The sequence below is a fragment of the Euprymna scolopes genome, chromosome 13 (assembly GCF_053919585.1).
Source record: "Euprymna scolopes isolate OS-2025 chromosome 13, ASM5391958v1, whole genome shotgun sequence".
NCBI classification, from domain to species: domain Eukaryota; kingdom Metazoa; phylum Mollusca; class Cephalopoda; order Sepiida; family Sepiolidae; genus Euprymna; species Euprymna scolopes.
Genome location: NC_136494.1, coordinates 7058980 through 7076415, shown reverse-complemented (window position 1 = coordinate 7076415; position 17436 = coordinate 7058980). Strand labels below are relative to the sequence as shown.

General features: G+C 34.4%; 1 protein-coding gene across 17 annotated transcripts in view; it reads left to right on the top strand.

Moving 5' to 3' along the window:
- The window catches only part of LOC145291930 (1-phosphatidylinositol 3-phosphate 5-kinase-like), a 279737-nt gene that overhangs the window by 91593 nt on the left and 170708 nt on the right, over positions 1 to 17436 (top strand). For 16 of the 17 annotated variants that reach the window (XR_013869506.1, XR_013869503.1, XR_013869501.1 and 13 more), the window contains exon 7: positions 16142 to 16268. Coding sequence is in view for 4 of the 17 variants with exons in the window: in XM_080137845.1 (XP_079993971.1) it covers positions 16142 to 16268 (127 nt within the window). In the remaining 13 variants the exon portion in view is untranslated. Of the gene's footprint in view, positions 1 to 11122; positions 11944 to 16141; positions 16269 to 17436 lie in introns of those variants that run through there. The other variant, XR_013869508.1, reaches the window with a different exon arrangement.

Here is a 17436-nt window from a genome sequence, read left to right as displayed (position 1 = left end):
TATGTATATATAATGTATATATATATGTATATATAAAAGGCAAAAATGGTGCACGCATTTATATATGTCCAGCAAAGACTTTTTTCACAGGGCTTCTCGGGGGAGGGGAGGGGGGTTACTATGTTTTAGAACTTTTTATATGCTCCCTAGATTATAATATCTACGATTTGCGAAGGGACGTCGTCTCTAGATTTATTTTGATCGACTTTTATAAAATTCACGCTGTTCCTTCCTCTCGCATGTTTGTTTGTGTTTTTCGTATAAAGCGAAACTCATCAAAGCAAAGCCATCAGCGGCCTTTCATGTCGGGACGTCTTGAAAGCAATTAGCTTTGATCAATGTGGGAAAAAACCCTTCATATCAGACAATTGCTATTCGTTTGCGAGTTCTCCCTTTTTCGGAGGAGCGTAGTTTCCCCAACATCCTGGGGAAACAAGGAGATGAAACGGTGGAAAGCTGAACTGGCCTTCAGCCAACCTTCATTTCTGCATTCATTTAGCAAGTCAACTTTTTGATTGACATCAATAAATCTGAATGCGTTTCACTTCCTATGGCTTTGTAGCGGTAACATGTCACGTTTTCTTTCACTTTCTTTTCCGCCTTCGGGTTTGTCATGGGTTTGAGCCTCCCTTCTTGCTAACACTTTTTTTTTGTTTTTTTTTTACATCTCCAAACACCTGGCAAGGACGGTTACCCCCGCTAGTTAGTCTATAAAAGTGAGAATGTGTGTCGGTGTGTGTGAGGACACTTCTCAACCTATATACTCAACTAATTTTTGATCTACAGACTTGAAATTGATTATATAGAGTATTCGGACATGTGGAAAACTTTTTAATCTGTTTTCATCCAGAAAAAAAAAAGGCTGCTAAAAGGTCAATATTGAAAAATTGGTACTTGGGAATGATCAAATTTTTATCTGTTTATCAACTGTTTCATGACTGCGCATACACGAATTGTTCACATGACAGCTTCCTTATGTTATGAATAAGTAGGTTTGCAAACACTTTTTAAAGATCATGATAAGCTGACCTAACGGTTATCATACTTAACTCACTGTCTTTAGGTATTTGTTTCGATCTAAGCTTGAGTATTGCTTTTTTTTCTTTTTTTTTTCTTTTTTTTACTTACAAGAAGTGAACTGTTTAGAAAAACATAATACTCACATGAATATGTCTCAGTTTCTTTCCTTTTTTTTTTTAATGGAATTTAACATTACATTTAATTCCAGGTAATGCTGGATACATCTGCTAGTAAATATATGATATGCAAAATATTAGATAAATAGATAGATATCAAATGTGGTATAAGGCTAAAAAATGGGGTATTGAAGGGAGTTTAAACCTAACATGGATTAATTTAAGTAGTCACAATTACCACAACAAAATCATGCAATGATTAATCTACTTAAAACCCAAAAATGACTATATGTACTTGATGTGGGAAGTTGGGAATAAAAATGTTACATACAAAAATGAATGAAATATATGTACAATGACAACTATTTTAGTATAAGGACCCCCTTCAGTAGCAAATGTGGCAAATATGTAGTTTTGAGAGTAAAAAAAAAAATGTATGGTAGGGTTCGAGTTTCAACACCTCTTTTAAAAATACCAAACTGGGCCCACATTTCTGACAAAACAGCAACTCTATCACCTAATTGGGGTTAGAAATGAGGATTATCAAATAAAACTGGGGTTGAAAAAAAAATGATACAACTTGAGCATAACGCTGATAGACATATTTTCTTGGTTTTATAGTAAGCAAGATAGTTTATTATTATCCATAAGATGGACACCACAACAGAATGTCAGATAAGTCAAAATTTGTCAAAATTTAACTGTTTTCAACAAGCAAATATGCTGATGATAAACAAAATGAAGACAACTTGGGCACAAATGAAAATAGTAACGTTGTGAAATTTACAATTGTTTAGATTATTAATAATAGATTCTAATAATATATGAGTACTTGTGCAGTGTAAGGATCCTTGGGATTGTTTGGACAGAAGGCACCAAATGAAAATTTTGTGATTTTTGTTTTTTGCGCAAATGCTGGCAAGTTTTTCCAATGAAAAATATACTATTTCTGTCAGTAGGAAGCTAATTTAATGCAAAAAATATTATTTAAAAAGGAACATAATTTCAATGAAAAATATATTTTTCTGTCAGTACAAAACTAATTTAATGAAAAAATATAATTTAAAAATGAAAGCAATTTCAATTAAAAATATGTTTTTCTTTCAATACGAAACTAATTTAATGAAAAAAAATTAAAAATGAAAACAATTTCAATAGAAAATATATTTTTCAGCCAATACAAAACTAATAAATGAAAAAAAAATTTAAATGAAAACAATTTCAATGAAAAATTAGTTTAAAAATAAAAACAATTTCAATGAAACATTTTTGTCTATACAAAACTAATTTAATGAAAAATTAATTTAAAAATAACTAATTTCAAGGAAAAATTAGTTAAAAAAACAAAAACAATTTCAATGAAAAATACATAATTTTTGTCAGTATGAAGCTAATTTAATGAAAAATTAGTTTAAAATGAAAACTGTATACTTGAATAATTATTAGATATATTTTTTGGTAATTTTAGAAAATTAAACTTTAAATCAAGATAAAGCGATCATTTTAAGGTAAGTTTCATGAATATTTTTTGAATAACAAACAACTAATAAAGAAACGAAAGTTTTGGATATTTTTTCATAATTTTTTAATACGATTTTTTATTCATTCAAATCAAGATAACTATTTTGGTTTTTTGTTTTTAATAAACCAATGATAATAAATATTTTATTTATGATGTTTTTGTATTAGGCTTAAAATGCTCAACTTTTTGGTACCTTTCAACATTTTCCATAAACTACCCAGATGATTTCCGCGATAAGACAGTTCCTACACTGCATAAGTACCAGTAATTATCTAATATAGAAATGACATTGATTTAATAATTCTGAGGCATCTGTAGTGAGGAATTGCATTGGATAACAAAGAGAATTTAATTGCCATCTAGTTTTTGCAATGGGATAAAGATAGAAAAATATTGTACCTTGGACTTGAAGGAAAAGGGTGGTGTTATGTATGAAAAAGAAATGGTTAATCCAGGGTCCAGTTTTAAAAAGTGCATTTCTTGTGTTGATTCGACAGTTCTCTTATCAGATGACGAGTGTGTGTCATATTGACAATTTGGATTATTGTTCTCATCTTGAGTGTTATTTTCATAATGTTTCTATCAATGTAACCTCCGACCTTCTTCAGGTGTATTTTGTCAAACTCTGGAATCACAACACACACACACACACATGGGCATCATGCCTTAACCCCCCCCTCCCAAGTTAGAAAACTTATTTTGGTTTTAGCATTTTCTTTTGCCATTTGCTATTCGCATTCCTAGTACATCGTCATCCAAGTTGATTTTTGTTTTTGAATTTTAGAAATAAAGATTAATATTTCATATTATTTGGAGTATTCGGACTACTGTTCTCATCTTGAGTGTTATTTTTACAACATTTTGGTCGATGTAACTTCCGACCATTTTCAGGTGTATCTTGTTGAACTATGAAAATCCTTCTGTTGAACTCTGGGGAATCTGTACAAAATTCGGAACAGAAGCTGTTATGACGTTTCTGAATTTTTGAGATGAGGATTTGGATTCTTCGGACCACTGTTCTCATCTTGAGTGTAATTTTCACAACGTATCGGTCGATGTAACCTTCGACCTTCTTCAGGTGTATCTTGTTGAACTCGGGAATGTTTCTGTCGAACTTGGGAATTTGGACGGAATTTTCAATGGAATCCTTTATTTACTTCACGGAGGTAGCATGCTCTTGTCCTGTCAGCCATGATTGGATAGAGGACCTATGAAGAACCTTTTAATTAATTCATACAGGTAGCACACTCTCATTTCATCAGCTATGACTTGGAGTAATTCGCAGTTGTATTCTTTGCATTGCCAGCAGTTAGGATTGAACTTTTAATCTCCCAACAGACACGCACAGGCATCATGGCTCCTCCTCTCCAATTAGAAAATTCATTTTTATTTCAAGGTTTTTTTTTTCTCTCATTTGCTATTCGCATTCTTGACTTTTACCATTTAAAGAGAATTCCCATTATTTCAATAATGAAGTGTACATTTTTTGTATCGATAGTATAAGCAATTAATGCTAAAAGGCATAAAAAAAAATGGTAGCATGGGTTCTTGCTTTTCTGGAACCCCTTTAAGCTTCAGCCGAGTCAGTCTTATAGATAATGCTATAACAGAGCGTGGACACATGTATGCAAATGCATGTGAAATAATGTCACCATAAGAAAAAAACCATAAAAAAAGGCGATCATGTTCAACATGTTTGAGAGCATATGAGAGATGTCACAGTCGTAACGAGAAGTCACATGTGGAGGGAGAGTGACGCAATAAATGCCGTTGTTACACGAAAAATGAGTTTGAGTAATTCTTTTTTTTTTTTTTTTTATCATCTTGTTTGTGACATAGACTGCATACAACGTGTGGGTCCCGTGTGTAAACGTGGATAACGTTATACTACAACACTGCAGTTGGCAACAACCTGTTGTAATAAAAACTTGCAAAGTTTGAACTTCAGGAATTTTTTTTTTTTTTTTTTTTTTTTTTTTTTTTGCATTTTTGTACTGTGAGGTTACAGAGAAACAAAGCTTTTTTTTTTTTTTTTTTTTTTTGCATTTTTGTACTGTGAGGTTACAGAGAAACAAAGCTTTTTTTTTTTTTTTTGCATTTTTGTACTGTGAGGTTACAGAGAAACAAAGCTTTTTTTTTTTTTTTTTTTTTGCATTTTTGTACTGTGAGGTTACAGAGAAACAAAGCTTTTTTTTTTTTTTTTTGCATTTTTGTACTGTGAGGTTACAGAGAAACAAAGCTTTTTTTTTTTTTTTTGCATTTTTGTACTGTGAGAAACAAAGCTTTTTTTTTTTTTTTCAAAGATTTAGTTTCTACGAACATGTGTTCATGTTGGCTCAAGTAAAGCTGCATGGCAATGTTCTGTGAGTTAGCATCTCTTAAGAACCATTGTTTTAGCAAGCGATCGTGTGTATTTATATTTTGGAAGGATTTAATCCTGTCGAATTTTTGGGGTTTCTGTGTTCAGAGTAATCGGCTATCTATTACACTGCGATGATTAATTATGGACCTTTTGGTTTTTGTTCGTTTATTTTTTACAAAGTATTGATAAGGTTGTTTGTTTTTTTTTTGTTTTTTTTTGTTTTTTTTTTTGTTAATTAAAAACAAAATATTTATTTTTGAACTTATCACTAAGCAGTGTTGGAGGTAAAGATATGTTATCTAAAACCAATGAATCAGCCTTCCATTTTTCTAGATATGCAGGTAAATATGACAAAGCAAATGTCATAACAGTAAATGTACCCAGCATTGCCTGGCTCTCAAATATACCAGAACCTTGGCCATAATCATTTAGACCTTTCACTGTTGCAAAAATTGAAATATTAGATTGCAAAAAATATTCCACAACTTGCAAATTCACAAGAAATATCAAATTTTTTAAACGTTAATGCATTTGAACCTAATGAAGGGTTAGGGTTCAAAAGGATGCATCCATTTTATTATTGCTATCGTGGTTTTTATTTAGAGGAATAGTTGGCCGAAACATCGAAGCAACTAAGAAAGATGAGGATAATAGTCCGCAATAAAATAAATTAATAAATAATACTCATCTCAATAATGAATTCCAATTATAATATATATTATGGTTTTTGTTCAGAATTCTCCCTAAATTAAAAAATAAAAGTAAAGAAAATTTGTATGATGTATGTACCTATGACAAAATGGAAATATCATCTTCCAAAAATCATGTAAATTGATCGAGTAGTTCCATTTTTTTAGTAAGAACATCAAATTTTATGAATAACAAAGGAGTGACCATCTCGCCTTCCATTTTGAAAAAAATTAACAAAGGGAGATGACTTGACAATAATTCATAATATAACTAGATTTATATTGTAATGCCTTCTAATTCCAATTAATAGCTTAAAAAAATGTTGTTTTTTTTTTGTTTTTTTTTAAAAGGTTTGATATGCTGTAAAACAAATGACCCAAAACAAACACCATGAATAAATATTTGAAGATAGAAAGAACTTGAATTATAAAAATTTTTACATTCAGCATTAAAAAGGGTTGATATGTCATAAAATAAAACCATAACTAAAATCAAGTTTAATCCATTAGGTCACCCAAAACCCTTGTACCTCTAACGAATACATAAATGTTTAGTTTATATATGCATATTTTGTAATCCAGGTAAAGCTTACATCCACAGGGTAACAATCCTATGAATCCTTACTATGTTTGGTACTTCTTCATTACACAAACAGCACGATTTTTTGTGCATTTCGCTAAACTGTCGCCAGGTGGCGTTTCTTGGTTAAAGAACAGGGGACGATAAATTTATCCCTTGTAAAGTTAAAACCTGATTCAAAAGTGACAATAAGTCGACCAAGTTCATTCATTACATCCATTCAAATTAATTTAAAAATTAAAACTAATATATATAACTTTGTTGACTCTTCAACATAAAAACTATATTTTGTAACAGTGACAATTTTATTTTAATTCAAAAAATGTTCCCAGGGAGGGGGGGGGGTCCAATGTTGCTTCAATTCAAAAAATGTTTTATTAAAATAATATTTTTTACATTTTACACGAAATCTCTTCAATAAACGTTTTTACAATTATATATTGATACATTTTTATACAATAAATGTTTTGGTTTTCAAATATTTTTGTGTTCGGGGGTGGGGGGGTATCTTGTTTGTTATTTATTTTCTGTATTATCGGTAGGGGTGTACTGATTAATCGGCCTCTTTGCCAATTAATCGGTAATCATCAAATTTGCCCATTAATCGGCTGATTATTTAGTTTTCTTTTTCCTATTAAATATAAATTATTTCATCACTGGCAAGTGACTCATCAGTTAGGTTTGACACATTAACATAGTAATTTAACTTGACATTTAATTGTCACTATTAAGGCTTTTTGCCTTTATTAACTAAAATTACAAAATGCAAAGTACAGTTTCCAATTCTTAAATGATTAGATAAAAAAATAAGTTACAAACCAACTACAAAGTACAAATTGTAATTCTTAAAGTGACTAACTATGAGCTGAAGTTCTGCACCTGCTGCTGCTCTACTTCCTCTTCTATTCTTGCTGCCTGCCTCCTTTGCTCTCATAGTCTCATCAGCATTTAAAGTTGAATACTTTTAACTTGTAATGTAGAAACATTAGAGTGTCTCCATTCTCAGCCTACAATCTGTTCTTCATAGGTTCATACACATTATCACCTGTACTAAAGAGCTGCTCACTCTCCACGGATGAAGGTTGTGCGCTTAAATAAAGTCAAAGATGTAGAATCCAATTCTTAGTGTTTTCCATGTCATTCTTTTGAAATTTAAATTTGAATCTTGAAAAGTAGACAAGATTTTATCATTTAGAATGAAAATCTTGTTTCCGTTGATTCATTGAATAGTTCAACAATGGTAAGAATGATTCCACTAAAGTCAGAAATATCAGAATTAGATTGGACAGCCTTTGAAAGAAATAACCTCAAAGCCAAAATTGTAGGTATTATCGATATGGTTGAAATCCTGTAACTTGCTTCTTTGGTGATTTCTTAAAATGGACTCAGTAACTGGACAATTTATAAACAAGTTCCCACTGGTAAGTGTTTAAGGTAGAAAACTTTGTAGCATTGCAAATTCTCATATGAAAAAAATTAACTAATCACTTACTAAAAAATTATAGCATTGCAAATTCTCATATGAAAAAAATTAACTAATCACTTATTAAAAAATTATAGCATTGCAAATTCTCATATGAAAAAAATAACTAATCACTTATTAAAAAATTATAGCATTGCAAATTCTCATATGAAAACAAATTAACTAATCACTTATTAAAAAATTATAGCATTGCAAATTCTCATACGAAAACAAATTAACTAATCACTTATTAAAAAATTATAGCATTGCAAATTCTCATATGAAAACAAATTAACTAATCACTTATTAAAAAATTATAGCATTGCAAATTCTCATATGAAAACAAATTAACTAATCACTTATTAAAAAATTATAGCATTGCAAATTCTCATATGAAAACAAATTAACTAATCACTTATTAAAAAATTATAGCATTGCAAAGTCTCATATGAAAACAAATTAACTAATCACTTATTAAAAAATTATAGCATTGCAAATTCTCATATGAAAACAAATTAACTAATCACTTATTAAAAAATTATAGCATTGCAAATTCTCATATGAAAACAAATTAACTAATCACTTATTAAAAAATTATAGCATTGCAAATTCTCATATGAAAACAAATTAACTAATCACGTATTAAAAAATTCCGGTTTGTGCAAATCATTCTGCTTCACATTTTTTTTAAAATTTTTTTTTTTACAAGGTGGTCACCACATATCAAGGCCCGGAAGCCACTCAGGGATAAGGGTTATTGTATTATTCTGCTTCACATATATGTTTTATTTTCAGTTTGCACATCATCGCAATTTACTGTACAATTTCTCAACATGAAAAATGAAGCAATAATTGTCTTTGATTTAAAGTAAAAATAATAATTTTATAGGAAGAGAACGTACTGAAATTTTCCATATGTTTACATCTATATATTTTAAAAAAATTTTTTTTTTACACGGTGGCCACCACTTATCAAGGCCTGGAAGTCACTCAGGGATAAGGGTTATTGCAAGTACATTACGTTAGTGTGGAGATTTGATGAAGTGTTTACTTAAGGGGGCAGTTCATTAGGAATTTGTTAACGTTGGACTTGAAGACATCCAAGTTGTACTCAGGTGGGAAACAGGCAGACGGAACAGAGTTCCACAGGCGGGTAGTTCTAAGAAAGAAGCTTTGTTCGTGGAATCCACGTTTTGATTTAGGCACAGATAAAGAGTGGGGGAAATTTTTCACAGTGGATTCAGCTAGATGGGTGTTTTTCGTGAAAGATTGGCGAGGGGGGACCAGAGATTGGAGTTCAGACAAGCACCTGCCATGGAAATAATGATAAAAGAAGGATTGGCTCGCAAATTGCCTCAAATTCAGTGAAGTTGTAAAAGTCTACATGTTAACAGCACGTCATGCGTGTTATTTGATAATATGGCGTAGATAATGCATGTCTCTTCGATAAAGTTTCACTGGCAAACAAAAGGAGTTAATATGTCTTCGTTTACAATGTAATTTAATTATTAGTATCATTTATGACAACAAAATTTGCTGATAAATCGGCATCAGAAAACCTATTAATCGGCCATCAGCCAATTTGATAGTCGGTACATCCCTAATTATCACCTTCTAACGCTGGTGCCGTCCATGTAATGCAGAAGTGCACTATGTTTATATAAAAGTGCTCAATAATAGAGTTGTTTATTAGATAAAAAAAAAAGTATGCATATCTAATGACTGTATTTTTGTGTCATATCTGTTGACCTTATCTCTGGCGCATGACACACTAAGATACAAGGCCAATGATAGCTGAATAAATCCTTGCATTTGATCAAACGCTTCAATTTAATCATTTAATCATTATCCCAAAATCAAAGAAAGTTTATGAAATCATCAGTTTATTTCATTGTGTTGTTGAGTTGCTAATTCATTGCACAGGTTTTTTTTGTATGTGTTTTATTTATATGGGAATTACTCCAAACAAAGCATGAAGCCACTTGTTGTAAGAAGCTAAAATAAAATACTACTTCAAGGTCAAAAATCATCCAACTGTCACAATATTTTTGACATACTAGAGAGGATATAACCACAAAGATTTGGACAACTTTATTCATAAGCATATGTGATAAAAATGAAGAAATGTCAGAACAGCTTTATAAAATAGACTGAATCTCTTTAGTGACGACTTTTCCGTCTAGATGTGAGAAGATCAGCAATAAATGCTTTATGGATAGATTCCAACCCAGAAAACAGCAATTTTCAAATTGTTCATGGAATGTGAGGACCAAAGGATAAAATAAGGGAAGTGAGAATTACTTTCTCAACCTTTTTCTTTTTCCTTTTTTTTTTTTTTTAAATTTAAAAAAAAAATTAATTTTTGTTTGTTTGCTATCATTTACCTTGATTATTATAAATTGTTCTTTCTCTCTATTTTTTTTTTTTTTTTGTGTCTACTGTTACTAAGCAATGGCTTAGTGGGGGATGCCCTTTTCCCTACCCTGCAACCTCTCTCCCACAGAAGAGACGTTGCGAGCCTCTCCTTGTTTTATCGTTATTTCCATGGCAGGTTCTCGTCTGAGCTCCAATCTCTGGTCCCCCCCCCTCGCCAATCTTTCACGAAAAACACCCGTCTAGCTGAATCCACTGTGAAAAATTTCCCCCACTCTTTATCTGTGCCTAAATCAAAACGTGGATTCCATGAACAAAGCTTCTTTCTTAGAACTGCACGCCTGTGGAACTCTGTTCCGTCTGCCTGCTTCCCACCTGACTACAACTTGGATGTGTTCAAGTCCAACATTAACAAATTCTTAATGAACCGCCCCCTTAAGTAAACACTTCATCAAATCTCCACACTAACGTACTGTATTTGCAATAACCCTTATCCCTGAGTGGCTTCTGGGCCTTGATAAGTGGTGACTCCCGTGTAAAAAAAAAAAAAAAAAAAAAAAAATGGCTTTTAAACACTCATATCTATATTTTCTGCTAGTCTTAAATCTATTTACACTGCAAGTCAATGTCGTGATTCCCGATAGCAATACAGAATGTCAGGATGATACATATTTCTTTCATGCGGAACCTATCATGTCAGTGATTACCAACTCTTATTTATACCAATTTTTTCTGTTGCTTCACTCTCTTTCACTTCATGTCTCATTGCTAGAATCTATCTTAACAAACTTTATTTTGGATTATTTCCTGTAAACATATCCAGTCCATACTTTCTTCCAAGTGTGCCGCATCTTCCGCTTGATGCGGATAACAAACCCACTTGACTTATTTTTCGCCATTCCTTCCAATCCAGGGCAATCAACTGTTGAGAGATGTCCAATCAAAAACATTTTTTCTCCACCTTTTCCTTGGCTTTCCTCTGCCTCTTGCCTTTTAGCATATCCTCAAAGCATAACTCTGACAGGCCAGTGGTTGATCGTTTGATATGGCCAAAAAGTTTAAGGGCTTTAGTTTTGATTTTATCAAATAGAGAGGGTAGGGAAGTAGTTTAACGGAGGGAGGGATGTTTTTTATTAATTTTTTTTTAATCAGGCGATGTCCCTTAATGAAACGCATCTATAACATTCACATTGAAGTGCAATCCATACTAATTGAACCAACAAGCTTTATTTTATGCACGAGTTAATAGGAGCATAAATAGATACATCTCATTCTTACTGAAGAGACGTTGTGACTATCTCTGCTCTATCATTATTTTTCATGGCAATAGCTTGACATAACCTCAATCTATGCTCCTCCCTTAAAATATTAATAAAAAAGCACTCGCCTAGCTACAACCACTATCAACAATTTCCCCTACTCTCTTTCTGTGCCTAAAACTAAACACAAATTCCTTGAACAGTTTCTTTCTGCCCGCCTGTGGAACTCTATACTGCAGGACTACTTTCCAGCTGACTACAACATGGTTGTTTTAAAATATAATGTAAATAAGTTCTTAATAAGCCATACTCTTAATTGAATGCTACCTAATTCCCACCATTACCGATCATCACAGTGTTGTCTCACCAACCTCCTGACGCTCATTAACCCTTATCCTCGAGTGGCCTTTAGGCTTTGATAAGCAGTGATTCCATTGTAAAAAAAAAAAAAAAAAAAAATTTAAGTAAAAATTCGATTTGATCATATGCTGGTGAATGTTTTCAATTGGACTTCATGTAAAAGTAATGTTTTGAAGCTTTAGAAACTTTTTTATATCCAAGTAAGTAACTTTTTTTATTTTATGTGTGTGTGTGTATATATATATATATATATATATATATATATACTAGCATAGCTATCCAGCATTGTCCAGGGACATAGACAACAAGATAAATGTTACATTTTAATTTTTCTTTCTTTTAAAACTTCTCTCTCTAACCTTTGTCATAAACATCTCTCATGAAATGTGAGGATTAAAGGACAAAATAAGAGAAGCGAGAGTATGAGGTTGCCAAAAGGATCACTTTCTACTCTTTTAAATCCTTTTATTATTTTAAATCGTTTGTCTTGACTGCCATTAATTGTTCTTTTTCCATTTGTTTTGTGCACTGCTACTAAACGGTGGCTTTTAACACTTATATCTACGTTTGCTGTTTGATAAAGCATAAAGTTGCATTAAATGTTTGTTTTTAAGTGGTAAGCACTTTATTAAATAAAGGCATGTAGGAATATTTACTCTAAGTTTTTTTGTTTGTTTTTTTGTCGGGCTCTGGAATCTTTTTGCTTGATTCTGGAATCTTTTGGCCTGACTCTGGAATCTTTTGGCCTGACTCTGGAATCTTTTGGCCTGACTCTGGAATCTTTTGGCCTAACTCTGGAATCTTTTTGGCCTGACTCTGGAATCCTTTTGGCCTGACTCTGGAATCTTTTTGGCCTGACTCTGGAATCTTTTGGCCTGACTCTAGAATCTTATGGCCTGACTCTGGAATCTTTTTGCTTGATTCTGGAATCCTTTTGCTTGACTCTGGAATCTTTTGGCCTGACTCTGGAATCTTTTGGCCTAACTCTGGAATCTTTTTGGCCTAACTCTGGAATCTTTTTGGCCTGACTCTGGAATCTTTTTGGCCTGACTCTGGAATCTTTTTGGCCTGACTCTGGAATCTTTTGGCCTGACTCTGGAATCCTTTGGCCTGACTCTGGAATCTTTTGGCCTGACTCTGGAATCTTTTGGCCTGACTCTGGAATCTTTTGGCCTGACTCTGGAATCTTTTGGCCTAACTCTGGAATCTTTTTGGCCTAACTCTGGAATCTTTTTGGCCTAACTCTGGAATCTTTTTGGCCTGACTCTGGAATCTTTTTGGCCTGACTCTGGAATCTTTTTGGCCTGACTCTGGAATCTTTTTGGCCTGACTCTGGAATCTTTTTGCTTGATTCTGGAATCCTTTTGCCTGACTCTGGAATCTTTTGGCCTGACTCTGGAATCTTTTGGCCTGACTCTGGAATCTTTTGGCCATATTCTGGAATCTTTTTGCCATATTCTGGAATCTTTCTGACGAATTTGGGAATATGCACAAAATTTATTTAATCCACAAGAGTAGAAGACACTCATTCCATCAGCCATGACTGAGTAGATATCCGAAATAATTTGCAATTGAATGTCACCCCTACTGAGGATTGAACCTGCAACCTCCAGATAAGTGTAGCTTTTACAACTAAATTTTACCAAATACTTTATTATCCGTACTACGGGTCCTTGTGGACACACCTGAAGAAGGTCAGAGGTTACTCACACTCACTCTCCCTCGACACTAGCACACAAGTACATGTATTTGGTGACTTTAATGTCCATCACAAAAACTGGTTTGGATTCTCTACTTACACAGATGCAGCGGGCAGCACAACTCATAGCTTCTCTATATCTCACTCCCTATCACAAATTGTTACTTTTCCAACTCGTTTCCCTGACCAGGAAGAACAACACGCATCACTTTTAGATCTGTTTTTACCACAGCCAGTGTTCAAAACAACGAGATATTATAAAAAGGCTGACTGGGAAGCCATCAGAGATCTTATCAGAGATGCCCCATGGGGAAATATTTTTTCTCTTCCTGCTGAGCAGTGTGCAAACGAGATCACTGAATGGTTCAAAACTGCAATCAAAGCGCATGTTCCCATGCAGAAATTTTACAGCAAGCTCCACTCTCCCCAATGGTTTACTTTGACTTGCGCAACTGCCATTGCTCAAAGGCAGCATGCATACCACAGATTTAACCAACATGTCCAGTTCAAACAGACAGAAGTATTTAACCGACATAAGTCCAGTTCAAACAGACAGAAGTACATAGAAGCTAGAAGTAACGTTAAGAAAGAAATAGCGACAGCTAAGAGAGAATTTATGGAAACCACTAAAAAATGCATCGAAGCACAAAAACTAGAAACTCGTGACTTCTGGAAAATCTACAACAGTGTAGTAAATAATGGGCAATCAACAGTTCCCCCTCTAAACAAAAATCACGAGGTTGTTTGCTCAACAACCGAAAAGGCTAACATGCTTGCCAGTCGGTTTGCCTCAAACTCCACACTGGGCCCTTCCAACCACCCGCTACCTGAATTTCCTATGCGGACAGATGCCACGCTAGACGATCTGAAAATCACCCCTGCTCAGGTGCATGCTAACATAAAAAACTTTGACACTTCAAAAGCATGTGGACCCGATCTCATCCCAGCTGTGCTATTAAAAAAGTGCTCAGCTGAAGTAGCTCTAGTTCTCTCCAAACTCTACAACAAATGCCTTAATGAATCTTGCTTTCCGAGCTGTTGAAAAACTGCTTCTATGGTACCAGTATTCAAGAATTCTGGTGAAAGAACTGACCCATTAAATTATCGCCCCATTAGTATCCTCCCACTTTTTGCCGAAATATTTGAGACCTTAATTAACCATGCTCTAGTCCATCACCTTACAGATGCTTAACTTCTGAATGACCAACAATATGGATTTAGACAAGCCCGTTCCACAGCAGACATCCTAACTGTGACCTCTGAACGTATATACCATTCACTGGACAAAGCGGGGGGAGGGCAGAGCGGTAGCTCTAGATATATCTAAGGCTTTTGACAGGGTATGGCATGAGGGTCTCCTCAGGAAAATTAGATCATACGGTATCACTGGTAGAATACTTAACATAATTAAACCCTTCTTAGATGAGAGAAAAATCCAGGTTGTCCTCGACCGTCGTACATCTAAACAATATGATATAAATGCGGGAGTGCCCCAGGGGTCTATCCTTGAACCTCTACTGTTCCTGATATTCATAAATGAGCTCCCTGACAAAATTTCCTCTGAGATGGGTATATATGCTGATGACACCACACTCTATAACAGGCATGACAGGAAAACAAATGAACACATATCTAAAGAAATGGCAGAAACACTAGACGATGACCTCCAATCTGTATTGGAATGGGGACAAAAATGGATGGTCACGTTCAATGCCACCAAGACTAGTTTCATTCAATAATTACAAGAAACCTTCTCTACCACCTATAGCAATGGCCAACGACTCTTTATCTGAGAGTACATCTTTCAAGCTCCTTGTTCACAAGAAACATGAGTTGGAACAATTACATCGAGGGCATTGCCAGGGCCACTGCAAGGAAGGTGGGCTCTCTCTACCATGCTAGAAAACTACTAACACCCGAAAGTATCCTGTACCTCTATAAGGCAACCATTCGCCCATGTATGGAGTATTGCTGTCATATTTGGGCTGGTGCATCGGCTACTAGTCTCTCGCTCCTTGACAAGGTTCAAAAGAGAGTCGCCAATCTGATAGGCCCTGAACTGGCATCTAAGCTTCAGCCTCTGTCCCATCGACGAAACGTTGCATCCCTCTGCCTGTTCTACAAGTATTTTAATGGTGAATGCTCTGACGAACCGCAAGCACTTGTGCCCCCACAACGTGAAGACCCTCAACAGACCCAACAGGTTGCAAAATCCCACCCCCACACTGTAGAGATCCCTAGATGTAAAAGATCTTTCTACTCCAGTAGTTTCTTCCCCAGAACTGCTAGACTTTGGAATTCCATTCCAGGTCCCTGCTTCCCCAACTGTACTGAGTACTGACGTGCAGAAGTTCAAGTGCAACGTGAACCAACATCTTGCTGCCCAAATCCCTACATAGTACCCCAGTAGTTGTTGCCCCTGATAGTAGCCCCCTACACCACAGTGGCAATGTGCCTTGTTTGGGGTGAAAATGTGTTACAAAAAAACAAAAAAAAAACATCAACAGAAACATGCAAAGAACACTCGAGATGAGAACAGTAGTCCAAATAACCCAAATTATCAATCCTCATCTCAAAAATGCAGGAACATAATTAACAAGTTGATCTATTTTTTGTTAACATTATTGAAAATTACTACATCTAAAAATTTGTGTTTTTCTGCATTAATATTTTTTCCCCCCTCTATTTTCTTTTTACAGATCACACAGCTCTCCAGATATTTCCAATGGGGATCCCACCAAAGAATCTGCACCTTTCGATATATCGCATCAAACAGAATTCTCCAGTGCGGAAAACATTGCCAATGAAAGCAGATTACTTACACAAGTAAGAACCCAATCCAATTTTTAAAACCTTTTCTTTTTTTTTTTTTTTTTTTTTTTTTTTAATATCCCCGATAAACTTGGCTAGCTGCAAAATTTTCCCCTCTCCACTCTGCCCTTCACTGTAGAGTTCGCCAGAAAACTTTTTACTCAAACCACTTCCTTTTGGAATTTTCTCCTTGCTTCCTGTTTCCCTGACTTTAATGACATGCAAAGATTTAAATGTAATGTGAACAAACATCTTGCTACACAACTCCCCACTTAGGATGCCCTCCTCCTATAAATGCATAATTTTAAAAATTATTAACACATCTTCATCATAATTGTTAGATTAACTGTTTTGATTGCTGTATTTTCTGGCCTTCTGAAATTATTTTTATCTTTTTGTTATGAACGTGTTTCAGCCCCATATCCTCATCATGGTTGTGTGTCAGTCTTGAGTATAACTTGAAATTAAATTCGGGGGTGAAAACTGGTCCCTGCGAGTTGCTGACATTCAAAGGCTGGAAGTCTTCTATCAATGGGGCATTCTTGGTATTTGTATTTCTTGAGTTGGAAGCCATGTTTAGTTTCAGAACAGTTTCTGATGGTTAGTTGTTCTATACAATTCCTGGAGGTGACTGGTTCTCAGTAGACAGTTCTTTTGTTCAGGTTCCTGACTTTATAATTTTTGTAGCCCCAGAACAAAAGATTCTTCCCATATTGACACGAAGAAAACGTATGCAAGATTGCTAAAGAAAAAAGTTTCATTTTTATGGAACAATTCTGGTTTCTGATTGGTTGGTAGCAGAACGTGAATTAATTTGATTCGTCAATTCTTAGCAGCATCGTTTATAAATAGAATCTTCCAACTGTGAGGGACGATACCCCCATTATGAATAAAAAAAATATTGCAACATCTCCAAACACATCCCAAATGCCACAATTCACACAAGATGCAAGCCTTCTAGACTTGCAAAGTATTTCTTATCAGGAGGCACCATTGGTTTGGGCTCACCCTTCGTCATCCATCAACTGACCTGATACACAAGGCAATAGTACCAACATGTCTACCAGGATATTGCAGGAAGTGTGGTGGTCAAATGAGGATGTATCTCACAATGGTCAAAACTGACTTGGAAGCTATGACCGCCCCTTGTGCCTTTGGTGTGTGATGATGGAATCACGAAGGG